This window comes from Zingiber officinale, chromosome 8B (genome assembly GCF_018446385.1).
Source record: "Zingiber officinale cultivar Zhangliang chromosome 8B, Zo_v1.1, whole genome shotgun sequence".
Classification (NCBI taxonomy): domain Eukaryota; kingdom Viridiplantae; phylum Streptophyta; class Magnoliopsida; order Zingiberales; family Zingiberaceae; genus Zingiber; species Zingiber officinale.
The window spans coordinates 22,912,574-22,925,274 of record NC_056001.1 but is presented as its reverse complement, the minus strand read 5'-3'; the positions used below and the strand labels follow the sequence as shown (position 1 = coordinate 22,925,274).

General features: G+C 34.9%; 1 protein-coding gene across 2 annotated transcripts; it reads right to left on the bottom strand.

Annotated features, from left to right (window-relative positions):
• Nucleotides 1-1,104: 1,104 nt before the first annotated feature.
• Nucleotides 1,105-12,306, bottom strand: LOC122015056 (probable ADP-ribosylation factor GTPase-activating protein AGD14). Of its 2 annotated transcripts, none has more exons than XM_042571707.1 (14): nt 12,145-12,306; nt 11,805-11,956; nt 8,106-8,167; nt 7,918-8,005; nt 7,762-7,823; nt 7,582-7,675; nt 6,997-7,470; nt 5,977-6,423; nt 5,718-5,891; nt 5,444-5,548; nt 5,284-5,355; nt 2,871-3,003; nt 2,714-2,783; nt 1,105-1,697 (listed from the first exon to the last, which is right to left on the bottom strand). In XM_042571707.1, exons 2-14 carry the CDS (start codon nt 11,901-11,903, stop codon nt 1,583-1,585), a joined length of 1,995 nt encoding a protein of 664 aa, XP_042427641.1. In that variant the 5' UTR covers nt 11,904-11,956; nt 12,145-12,306; the 3' UTR covers nt 1,105-1,582. The 2 variants fall into 2 exon arrangements, with proteins under 2 accessions (XP_042427641.1, XP_042427642.1); XM_042571708.1 differs by having other exon boundaries at nt 11,805-11,953; nt 12,145-12,305.
• Nucleotides 12,307-12,701: the final 395 nt, after the last annotated feature.

Genomic DNA, 12,701 nt, shown 5'->3' with positions numbered 1-12,701 from the left:
TCGGGTTCGGGTTGGGCATTTTCGGGTTCGGGTCGGGTTCGGGTTGGAGGGTTGACCCGGGTTGACCCGGGTTGGCTTAAATATAGGGTTTTGTGGGTTTTTTTAGAGTTAAATCAAATTTTATTTTAAAAATTTAGATGTTTTTATGTATATTAATATCATGTTTGTATGATAATGATGGAATATTGAGATAAAAGTGAAGAATTATAGGGAAAATAGCCCAAAAAAGTCGTTTTGAATCGGATTTTCGGGTTATATGGGTCGGGTTCGGGTTGATCGGGTTGGTCGGGTTCGGGTTCGGGTTGAGGTGTTTTGGGTTGAACTCGGGTTCGGGTCGGGTTCGGGTTGGGTTAAAAAAAAAAAAAAAAAAACTCAACCCGACCCAACCCGACCCGACCCACCCGAATTGACACCCCTACTTAAAGCCCACTAAGGACGACTTCACCTTTTGATGTATGTGTTTGATTAATGAGAATAGTTACTCTAAACCCAAGTGGTAAAAAAAACTAAATTATTCATATATAAATATGCAAAAGAGAAATAAAATAATTTACAGCAATAATTCAAATATGGTCATAAACCATGTGCTGTTTATTATCTTGATATTCATTTTATTTTTATTTGGTGGGATGACTCAAAATCTGTTATACATGTTTTTTAAAAGTTAATTTTTCCATCGTTGCTAGTCCAAGTTATTATATTCCTACAAGATAACATCTCATAATGGTGTAGGTAACCTTATTTCTTTAACTTTTCAGCGTATCTATGTTTGTGTTCTTCATAACTTAGACTTAAGGCTAAGTGTGGATAAATTATATTTCGAAAAGTCGATTAGCTGGATGAAACTTAAACATTTAGATTAAAATCACAACATTTTCACTGACTGCAAGCACAACCATTGTGCATCTTCCATTGTCAACGTTAACACTGAGGAGGGGAGGTTGCGTTCATTGAACTAATAGAGTACCCTAATTGGAATTTTGAATGATTAGGAGACCAAACAGGGCAATTGTTCAAGCGAAATCTGCACAGTTATGAACTATCAAGTTAAATTTAACTATCACGTAAGGAGACAGAGAAAAGCAAAAAGATGGTTCAATCATCAACGGAAAAATCTTGCATATCATTATTAGAAATCCTTCTGATCCTAATATTACATGTTTACAGGCACAATATGATGCAAAACTTACAAATGGAAAAAAGGCATCCAAACAATGGAAAATTTTGGCACACACAATCTACTAAACAACATGCACAGACCGAAGGACAATAAGGGTGGAAAAAACAAACTTAAACAAACATGGCAATTTTCAAATAATAAACAGCAATTTACATTATAGTCTGGAAGATCTCTTCGCACACCTTCATCAAAATCAGACACTAATCACCATTGTTCTTCAATTCATTCACATGACGAACTAGAATTTTCAGTCTTATCAGAGCAGCAGAAAGACTGTGGACCTTTGAGTGGATTGTAGTTGCTTCATCAAGTCAGGTCCTCAATGAAATTTTGATTCACGTAGGGAACAAATGGGTAAGATGCCAACATAAATATCAAATAATAGTGTTCCGAAATTCATGTTCATCCAAAGGGATTGCTTCCCACAGGAGCAAAGGAGTTTGGAGTGTTTGGTTGGTTGTAACTGAAAGACTGATTTTGACCAATGTTTGAAGTACCAGACAACACACTTTGATTACTGCAATGATAGAGATTACGTGGTATCAGTGCATGTAAAACGTGTTCTACGTTTCTAAAGTGTCTGCAATTAGAAAAAAGATTAGCCTAGTGAAATAAATGTTGGTCTCTTTGTACACGATGAGGGGGAAGCACATTCATGCTTATATTGAATTTCAGTAACAAATATATAATTAAGATTCAAAAACCAAAGATAATATTACTTCGAAGAATTTCATTCTAGTGAGGTAGGCAATGGACTGAAATTTCATTGATCAAATTATGCAAATTTCAGTTTCAGGAGTATTCAACTTTAGAGAGAGAGAGAGAGAGAGAGAGAGATTTATGAAGTTAATATAACTAATGAAATTTATACTTCCATTGCACTTTATACAAGGCTATATATTATTAGTAATCTCAAATTAATTTTTTAAAAAATTATTGCGTTAAATAATATTTTTTGTTCTCACTTTACCCTATATACTATTTGTACTAATCAATTCGACTATTCTAATTATAAAATATACTACCTAAACTTATTTCTTTTATTTTTATTATCTGTTAGAGCTACACCTAATTGTTGTTAAGGCCACAAAGTAATATAATTAGGATAAAATTATATACCTCCTTGAGTGTGGGGTATTCCATGTGCAACCTTTCAATTTCAAGACCTCCCTTTTAGTAAATTTATATATAGCATGATAATCTAGTTAAAAAGTGAGGTAACTTAAACCTTAAGACAGTATATTTAAAAAAAAAATCCATCATTGAGAAGGAGAAATTCTTAGTTAGGTTTTGACTCTTTTCTAAAACGTACTTAAATTTGCTACATGGAATCAATAAAAGGACCGAAGAAGATTGTGGAGAACTGAGAATAGATGGCCAATTACAGTATGATAAGTAAATCTGTCAGAAGCTTGATACGGGAATTGAAATCAGTAAGGACATAAGTAATCTCAATAATATCATACTCCTTAATAACAGGTGAAAATTAACACTAGTTAACAAAATAGAATTAGATACAACTAGAGAACTTACCCCAGAGACATCGTGGCATTAGTTATTTGTGGAGGCATGTTGTTTGGAATCTGAGACATTGCAAAGGGACCTAACGGTTGAATTTTAGATTAGTGTAATGTAACATAAAATTTACATGAATTAGTTGACTAGAAATCTCAAGTGATCATGTAATTACTTGGCAACATATTAAATGCATAGGGTGATTGTTGTGATGCCATCCAATGTGCGGAAAGGGCTCGAAAACTTGAACTTTGAGGTATGGAGCCTGGAGGAGACATGTTTGGTAATGCTCCTTGAAGAGGCGTCACCTATATCAGGAGAAAAGCAAACCATTAAACACACCCATTACATTAGTATGTTACAGCTACAAGGCCAGTTGATGGTTAGCCATATATGAAAGCTTTGCTCATACACCACAGAATATTATCCTATCTACATATCAAAGTATGAGGCAATTGCTTTCACAATGAGAAATGTCTAGTCAAAAGTGGAGCCAGCACATAATTCTGGAAATAAAAAAAATATATTCAAATTCCAAGGTAAGGTTAAGATTCCTTTATATTACAATTCTGGAAAGTAATGATACAAACTAGAATGGTTGAGAACATGTGATATGCCTAACAAAAAGGATGAAGTGGAAGTTGGGATGCTTAGATAATAGAGAAAATTTCCATTTCAAACATTTAAGCAATATTTAATAATATACACACTTTTTAAGTACTCAAAGTTATATTAAACTAATTTGCAAAAAAATGTTATAAAATTGTAAAAAAAAAAAAAATGTCTGCATTTATAAAGAGAGAGTAGCCGTACATATCACTTATCAAGAATGGTCACAGAAAATTTGATCATCAACATGTTTAAGCTTTGGAGAATATCTGACATTCAGAAAGTGGCAAATGAAAGTTGAAACTAAGTGCACAAAGGATTTCGAATGAGTATATTGATAATGTCAAAATTGTTCAATATTATTGATTGTAATTGTTTTACCTAATAAGTTAGGTGAACAATAACTATTAATTACTCTCCTGTGAGTATCAATTAGTGAGCAGGCATCAAACATTCTAATAACAACAATCCATGTGTCTCAACTATTTTGAGTTGGCAACATACATCATATATCATCATTGAACTATTTGGGGTTGGCTACATACAATCATATATCACCATCGGACTACATAAAACTATATGCTAGTAACATTTAGGTCTTCTAAATAATACTCCTCTCTCCAACTTTAATAGATTCAACTTGCCAACACATAGATACTCCAATTTAGTTCTTTCTTGTTGAATCATATGTTTGGAGTTATACCTAATTGCTCCACAATAGAAATAATGATCTTATGCATCCGTTTAGCATTTTTAAACACCAACTTTAATATGTGTTAACTGCATAAAAATCAAACCATAAATTATATGACTGTTTCACATGTATATAAATTTTTTAATTTAACCTAAGACACAACAATAAGCACACAAGACTTCAAAATTTTCTAGATTTTAATCACCTACGTTTTATCCTACAAATCTTACCTTCATCAATATTTTCTTGTTGTTTAATAATAACTTGCAAGGATTTCAAATCCATTCATCTTGCATATCCTCACCAATTAACTTAAAACATTTGCATCTTTCCTACAAACGAAACACTGCAAAAAGAAACGCAGTGGATAGAGAGGTAGAAGTGATTCCAATGTCCAATCTCTCAATTTCTTTTGGAGAGAATTTGAGGGAGGAAAAAGAAAAGGGAGAGAAGTATTTCTCTTTCCTTCTTTCATTTTGTTCCAGTCAAAATTGAACAGCTTAATTTTCATAATGTTTATCATTTAAAGTTTTTGAAAATAAAAATGATAAGATAATAATTCTTTGCTCCTATGAATCCCTCCAAGGAAAAGATGGGCAAAAAATTTCACATGTTTCTTTTCCCTCGAACAAACAATACATAGGAAATGATCTTTCCCTTCTTCTCTAATTCTATCTCCTTTTGATCTTTCCATCTTCCCTACTTTTTATTCCACCTAGGAAAATAGCCTTACTTTATAAAATTTCTTTACACAATTAAAGTTTTGAATTTATTCCCATTACTCTCTCATCAATTAGCACATATCATCAACATATATGAAAAGTAAATCAATGGCATTGTGTGCAGGCTTAATTAACCATTCTACTTAAATACAAATTTAAACTTTCATAATGAACCTTTTAAAATATTCAAAAAGCTAATAAATGAAAAAAAACTTGACCTTTCCGATATTTTTGTTGACTAATGAAAGCAAAGTCATGTAAGCAAATTTGTTCTGTGATTGCATATTTTCTAAGATCATAGAATAGGAAAATAATAAGCAAAAAAAGAAAAAGATAATCAGAAATATAATTTGATAATTATATAAAGATAAACATCATGATAAATGATTTTATGAAGTTTTACACTAGTAGATATCTGTCCAATGAAGTAGCCCTTTTCAGGGTTTGGAACTACAGTGGATGACATGACGATAAGCACATAGCGAATACATGATGTTTCACAGATGTGACATACTGAATCTTTTACCACTGTTGAATGTTGAAAAATAAAAGAGATATCATACCATTGCAGCTGGATCACTGGTAATATCAAATGGGTTCACAGATTTTGGAGATTGAATAATTGCCGGCACCACCTGGAGGTGAAAGGAAAAGTGTTAGTCTAAAAAGAACACTACACAAATGAACAGTTAATAAGACTCATATACACTGAAAGTTCATTACCGGACTGGTTGGGTAATACATGTTATACCCCATACCAGGATAGAGCCCTCTTTGACAAATTGGAGCTGATAGGGGTGCAGTTGGATAAAGTGAGGCAAAAAGATCCTGTACAAAACTAACAATTTTGAGTGATGATGGTCAATTTGCTGAAGTCAGTAATAAGATTGATAGGGGTGCAGTCGGATAAAGTGAGGCAAAAAGATCCTGTACAAAACTAACAATTTTGAGTGATGATGGTCAATTTCCTGAAGTTAGTAATAAGATTGTGTGCTACCTCTGGCAGTTCTTTTCTCCCACTAGACGTATTTCCCTCCAATGATGGTTGTGAAGAAACTCCCGTGACTGTATTTTGTGGTGCTCTAGTAGCAACTCTAGGAAGATGTCCAGCAGGATTTGCAATTGGGGTATTTAAAGAGCCTTGCCCATGTGGAGCAGATGGCAACCATTTCTGGCAAAAACAAAACACAACTTGCAAATTAAGAACATTGAAAGTAAAAGGAACTCTAGGTGAACAAAAAAGAAAATGCCTCTACCTGGTTGTTTGAAGATTCAATTCCAGATGCGTTGGATAGCTGATCAGTAGGTATGCTATCCATGGATGAAAATAATGGTGCTGGCTGTTTTGTTGCAGTGGGCAAGCTCCCACCAATACCAACTTTTGTGGGCAAATCAATTCTAGAAGGCAAAGTTGAAATACTCCCTGAAGGTGCTAATCCCGAAACTGATAACTGGGCAAGACCTGATACTAATGGGTTTGCATTAGGAGCCACTTGAGGCGCACTTTGCTGCCCAGAATTAAAAGCTGCCCACTCTCCCCCATCGCTAGCAACAGTGGTGGTTTGCTGAGGAACATACTGCTCTGGATTTGGAGCAACAGTAGGTTCAGGATCCACACTAAAATCTATAAGACTATCCATGTATGCCATCTTCTGCACTGAATTTGCATCAGCAGAGCCTATGCTGCTTGGAGATAAAGAACTCTGCAACATAGTAGATATAGTGTGAATGATCCAAGAAGATTTCTGAAGAACAAATAACCACATGATCTATGTATGAAATCAAACAATTAAGTGTGAGCAATGCAAGAAATAAAACATTCGATTGATTGTCAAAGTCCAGAAATTTGTAGCTTTGACCAATATAATGAAAAATACATGCATTCAAAATAGTGAAATATCTATTACTCTGTTCATTTATCTAATTCGTACATTAGCTTATGAGAATATTGACTAAAACAATCTCAAGTCATCTTAGATTTTGGCTACGGATGGGCATAAGCCTTATAGACAAAGTGTTTTTCTATGAGTTATTATAGACAAAGTGTTTTTCTATGAGTTACACTTACAAAAAAAAAGTAACAGTGCTATCAGTGAGAAAACAGCTTTGGAAGAGGGAAAAAAAGAAGGAAAATATCAAGTCATTTTCTATTAAATTCACATGGCAGAAAATATGTCTAGAGGGCCTGTAGGCGTACCACATTTACAAGATAGCAAAAAAGTCATGTTAATATCCCTAATTGATAATATGTTCCCTAAGATATGGCAATCACTTACCATCGTCTGAGCAGAATCATCAGCTACGCTGGATCCATTTGGTTTAGGAATGCTGCCAACCTGAAGTCGGGGTACCTTATCACCCAAGATATCGCTCACAGGGCGCACAGCCGGAGGACTCAGCTTACCAACATCTTTCTGATGTTCTGGTGATCTCCCATCTGGCTTTGGCATGTGCGGAAACCTATGCTCTTCAAACCTTCTGTTTTGGTTTCCATTTCTAACTTTGTCATCTTTAACTCTATCATCTACCACCTCAAAATGAGTCGGACTTCTCTTGATATCACCCTGATTGTATCCAGGACTCCCTCCAAAATTAGACCCAGGACTTCTTCCTCCATAGTTGGATCTGAAACGTTGATCATCGTTTCGACCACCATAACTAGGACTATAGCGACCTTCATATGGTGGGCTTCTGGAACCACCTCTATATGATTCTTCACTTTTGTTTTCATTATTATTGTCCCTATCGCCCTGCAAGCTCACAAATAATACAAATTTTAGTCAAGCAGATTTGACATGAGTAACTTTTCTGTGAACAAAAGTAGAACTTTTCAAATCGACAATAACTCCATCAGTTGCTACCTTCAGCCTCTGAGACATGTCTCCAGGCCTCTCCCCAGCATATCTTTGGTCAGCATAAACATGCTTGATGAACTCCCTGAGTCTATCAATGTTGCTGCAACTCAAAGGAATAGCAAACAGTTAAGGTTAACAAGACATGATAGTTCACTAAAGAACTGAAAGGACAGAATGGGCAGTAACCTGCTATCTGGAAATAAGTGGCGTTGTGAATCCCAGTTCTTAAAGTAAATTTCTCTTGCACGCTGTAGGAAACAGAGTACCTTTTACATGCTTAGAAAGAGTTGCCAAATTATATGTTTAAAAAAAAGTGAGTGAATACTTTCAATAGAATTGTACCTCATTCCCCCCTTCTTGAAGGGCAGTAACTTCTTGGGAAGAAAATTTAGCCATAGATATGGATTTGACACGATGGGTAAACTCCCGACTGCAAGGAAAAATGATACAACATAATATATCATATAAATAACGACTGGACAAAAATAGGAATGAATCCATGCAGCTAAAAAAAAAATGTGAACACTTACTGTATTCCACTACAATTTGTACAGATAAATGTCCAGAAATTTGTGCACACATATTGTGGACCCTGTCAAGAAATATACATTAGCTTAACAAATGAAACATAACAAGCAAGTTACTAGGACAAAACTGTGTGTTTACTCAGATGTTTGTGAACCCTTGGGTATTGTGGTATTCAATTTTTATTCAATTACTCTTTACCAGCACATGCAATGGTTGCATTAGGTTCAGCAATAATGATATCTCCTAACATAGCAAAACTGGTTGTTACAATTGCTACGAGTAGTTCAAATAGAATTGAACTTTCGATTGATCCTGGAACTTGGGATCCCATGGATGAAGATGGTATCGTAGACCCCATTGAATTTGATTCACCTATTGAATTTGATGAAGAACTGGATTCTAATTCTTATATACATTGTATCGATTCTTATCAAAGAAACAGGTATAGGTCAACTAAATGGTATTCTCATAGCCATTGGCGTTATGGATTTTCAGTTTGGGGGAGGAGGGGGGATAGTATGTGATCCATATTAGGCAAGAAAATTACTTGTTTCATTGAATATGCTACTAATCAATCTCTACTTACCATTATTTGTCATTATTGTGTGTGCTTCTGGAGGAGCACGCATGCAAGAAGGAAGTTTGAGCTTGTGTAAATAGCTAAAATTTCTTCTGCTTTATATGCACAACAATCATAGGACATTTGTATTAAATATAGTCAAAACTAAATATTAGAGTGTTGTGTTTGCCACCAACCAATTGTTTGTTTCCTGATTAGACACAAACTACCAGTGGGCTTTGGCACAACATAAAGTTGCATAGATTGGCAAAAAAAATTGTTCACTAGTAACCATTTTTACATCTTTATTTTTATCCACGAATTCTCCTAATTTGTTGAGTGACTTCAGATATGATGTTGTATGCATATCTGTTAAGGGATTCTTGTGAAGTCCTGGCACACCTTTTTGCTATAATGAAAGAAAAAGGAGAGAATGGAAAGAGAACTTAGGAATAGGAATAACTTAGTAACTTACTGAATGTCACTTTTTGTTTGGCAACCCATCATGCAGAATAGGATGAGGATTGATAAGTTTTAATTACCATAACCACTAAAACTTAGTTTTTGAAGCATTGTTGTATACTCATTGAATTCTTTTTTTTTCCTATTTTCAAATTCATCCTCATGCCTCTTCCTCCAATGGGAATAAAAGTCAAAAGGTCATTGCTATTTCTAATCTTTTATCACCATTTCATGTGATTTGAGATCCCAAAATACTAAAATCAAGAAAATTTCCACATTTCTCACTCCAATATACTATATCTACCCAAACAAGGCCAGGCTACTCTATGATGATGACTTGTGATTCAGTAATAATCTTCATTATTGTGAAAAAAAAAGGTCATATATAATCAGAGAAATCTACATATATGACCTGATTTTAGGAACATTATAAGAACAGCAGTTACCTAGACTAGCAAGTTAAGGCATGATACTCAAAAAACTTGAGAGTTGACTGCCTTATGAAAATAAAAAATGAACAGCATATAAAAGATAATGAGTTCTGTTATTCCACTATGATGCTTGGATGACCACTACAAAATGACATATGCATACAAGGATGTCTGGTATACCAAACCTTGCTTTACTGCAAGCTAGTACCAAGAGGCTTTTTAAATCCAGGACCAATAATCAAGTTTGCTCTAAAATAAATAGAAACCAAGGCTCAGTTTTAATGTGCTAGAAAATTACCAAATAGCATAAAAATCTAGATATTACTTCAGTATTAGCAGGTAAGAAATTAATGTTTTTACAGAGGTGTTACTTCCAGAATATATTGATTGTTCATGTAGACTAATTCTGCCAAAGGTTCATAGTTAACCTAACTAATGAAGATATTATCTGATGAAATGAGGTTGCATTGGTGACAAATTGAATTACTGTGGGGAATGGATCATAGATAGACTGGATGGCTAGAGAGGGAGCATAGTGCTTGAGCTGATAAGAAATTTTTTCTTTTGCAATACCAAAGCCTTAACACAATAGAGTTTATGTGATTTTGAGCCTACAGTTCGTACTATGGCCTACATATTCTTAAGGTGAGTCGGTCCTTGAAAATTCACTATTTTTCTCCTTACTAGAGCCAGAGAAACCTCATACAAGACCATTTTGCAATCAAAACAAATGGAAAAAACACAATGATGTATTAAAAAGACTAAGAGATTGAGGGATTAAACTTAAGCCCTGAACATAAAAGACTATAAAAAGTAAAATGAAGACAAAGTGTAGCTGTGGAATGGCTTTGTTGTTGTATTTTGAGCTCCCTTTCCCCTGTATTTATAGTCTTCAATCAATGTTTCGATAAGTTTCGTCCAGTTTTTTGTTAAATGTCAGTTGACTCAATTCTTTCACCAGTCTATCACGGGATTGTTCACCGCTAACTATTATTTCCATTTGACTCATTGGAAATCCAGTCGACTGGAAACCTTTTGACTCAACTCAAACCTTGTTAGTTGATTGTAGTGCATAAGATCCTCTTTAGACACTTATTTTTTAAATTCAAAGAAGAATTGAATTAACTTAATCCCTAGCAGTTGATTGATGATTATACTGAACTCCGAACAAAAATGTTTTATTCACAAGCAGTTAGACTGGGATCAACCTCCAAACTACCGGATCATCAACTACAATTCTAAAACACCATAAACACAAAGACTGTGTTTCTTTGTTGAGTGTTTTGCTTAAATAATAATCTACCTATACAAGTCATCTCTCATTTAGACTTGAGAGTTTATCTTTGCAACCCTCTGCCCACAAGGTCATAATTCCCTTGGATGCATTGAGCCCTAAACTCATTCCACATTCATGTTTCACATGTTTACCTATGTAGATTGTCTCCTCCAACTAAGTTGTCACCTCAATGCTCCTCATCATACGGTCCCTCATATATCTCATACCATCCTTCTTTGATCTCTCTAGCAAACCTTGAGCCATGAGCCACACCAACTTGACTGCACCAAGTCAAACTTTGCAAACTCCAAGTACATCTACCAAGTCACTACGCAACTTTATGCACACATCAATAATAATGTAACTTATTAGACCCTTTGCCCAACACATCAAAACATTTTAGTCAAACACGATTACTTAGGACATGACTGCACCAACACTTGTTACTTACAAATATTTACAAACATGTATATTTTCACTCAGGCAAGGATTTTCATCCCAACATTAACTCCACATCGCATATGAAAATGGTTATAGTCACCTATCTATGTATCTCAAATCAACATAAAGTGTTCATTTTTTAAAATATATATATATATATATATAATTGCACATAATCTAACACATACCATGTCTCAAGTACAATCAGAAAAATCATCAAGTAGTTTGTCCCTGCAATTTGGGATCAGGTACATGTATTTTATCTCTCCATTCAACTCTATACAAGACTATATTGCTAATAACATTTAGATCTACTAAATCAAATTTAATTAATGAAGTCTCCATTTACCTCCCTCTACCATCATACCTTCAACTGAAATCTATTCAATTTGTCTAAGTGTAGTATCAATTGACCACCTTTCAACAAAACCATATTCACTTTATTCTATTTAAATATAAATGGCCTTCTCCTTAGCACCAAGGGCATACTTTTTACATAGAACGTCAATTCACCGAAAGAAAGTAACCTCACCAGGTTGTTGCAATTGATGCACCTCCGATTGGCAGGAAGCTTCAAGAGCCCTCGAATTATCTTCTCATTCTTCTCGTCTTCCTTCACCCGGTTCGCCATCACAATTCCCCACTACCTCCTCGGATGCCCGAAATTTCGCACGTGATCCACTTCTAGATCAGAAAAGAAACACAAAAAAAATGCTCAAACTGACTTGAACGCACGCATCAATCAGGAGAAAAATGGGTATTTGACCAAAAACGAAACAAGAACGTCCGGATCTCGCAGCCATCCAAGAATTAAAGCCTCGAAGGCTAAGATCTAAACAACAATGTCATGGAGAGCGGGGGGGAGACAGTACCTAATTCGGCCTCCAAATGGATGGATTCGCACACGAGGAATGGAGCTGGCGATCGGCCAATCGGGTGAGATGGAATCGATCGAAATGAGGAGGCGGCGAAAGCCAAAAAGTTGTCCTTTTTTCTACGGAAAGAACGAGATGGTTTTGTTTTCTCGACGAAGTAACATTTCAATTTGACCCTTCAAGTTATAAATCTTCACTTTCTCAGTCGCAGATAAAAACAGTCGCCGGGTTTGCCGGTGGGCGACGGGTTGCTGCCAGTACGCGACGGGTTCAGCCGCTCACCAGATCAGCAGTGACCTGTCCGGACAAGATACCTTCAATTCACCCGGAAAAAAAAAAATACAGACGTGGCTCACTCTTACTGGTACGAAATAGATATTATTTCTTATAATATTCCATTGGGTATTTTATTAAAAATTATTTTTTAAATAGAGGATTTGAGAAAAAAATGTTTTAGAAGAATCATATTAAATGCATTCTTTATATTTTTATTATTAAAAATAAATAAATGTCAATTGCAAAATGAAACTTTCGATTGCATAGAACATAAATAG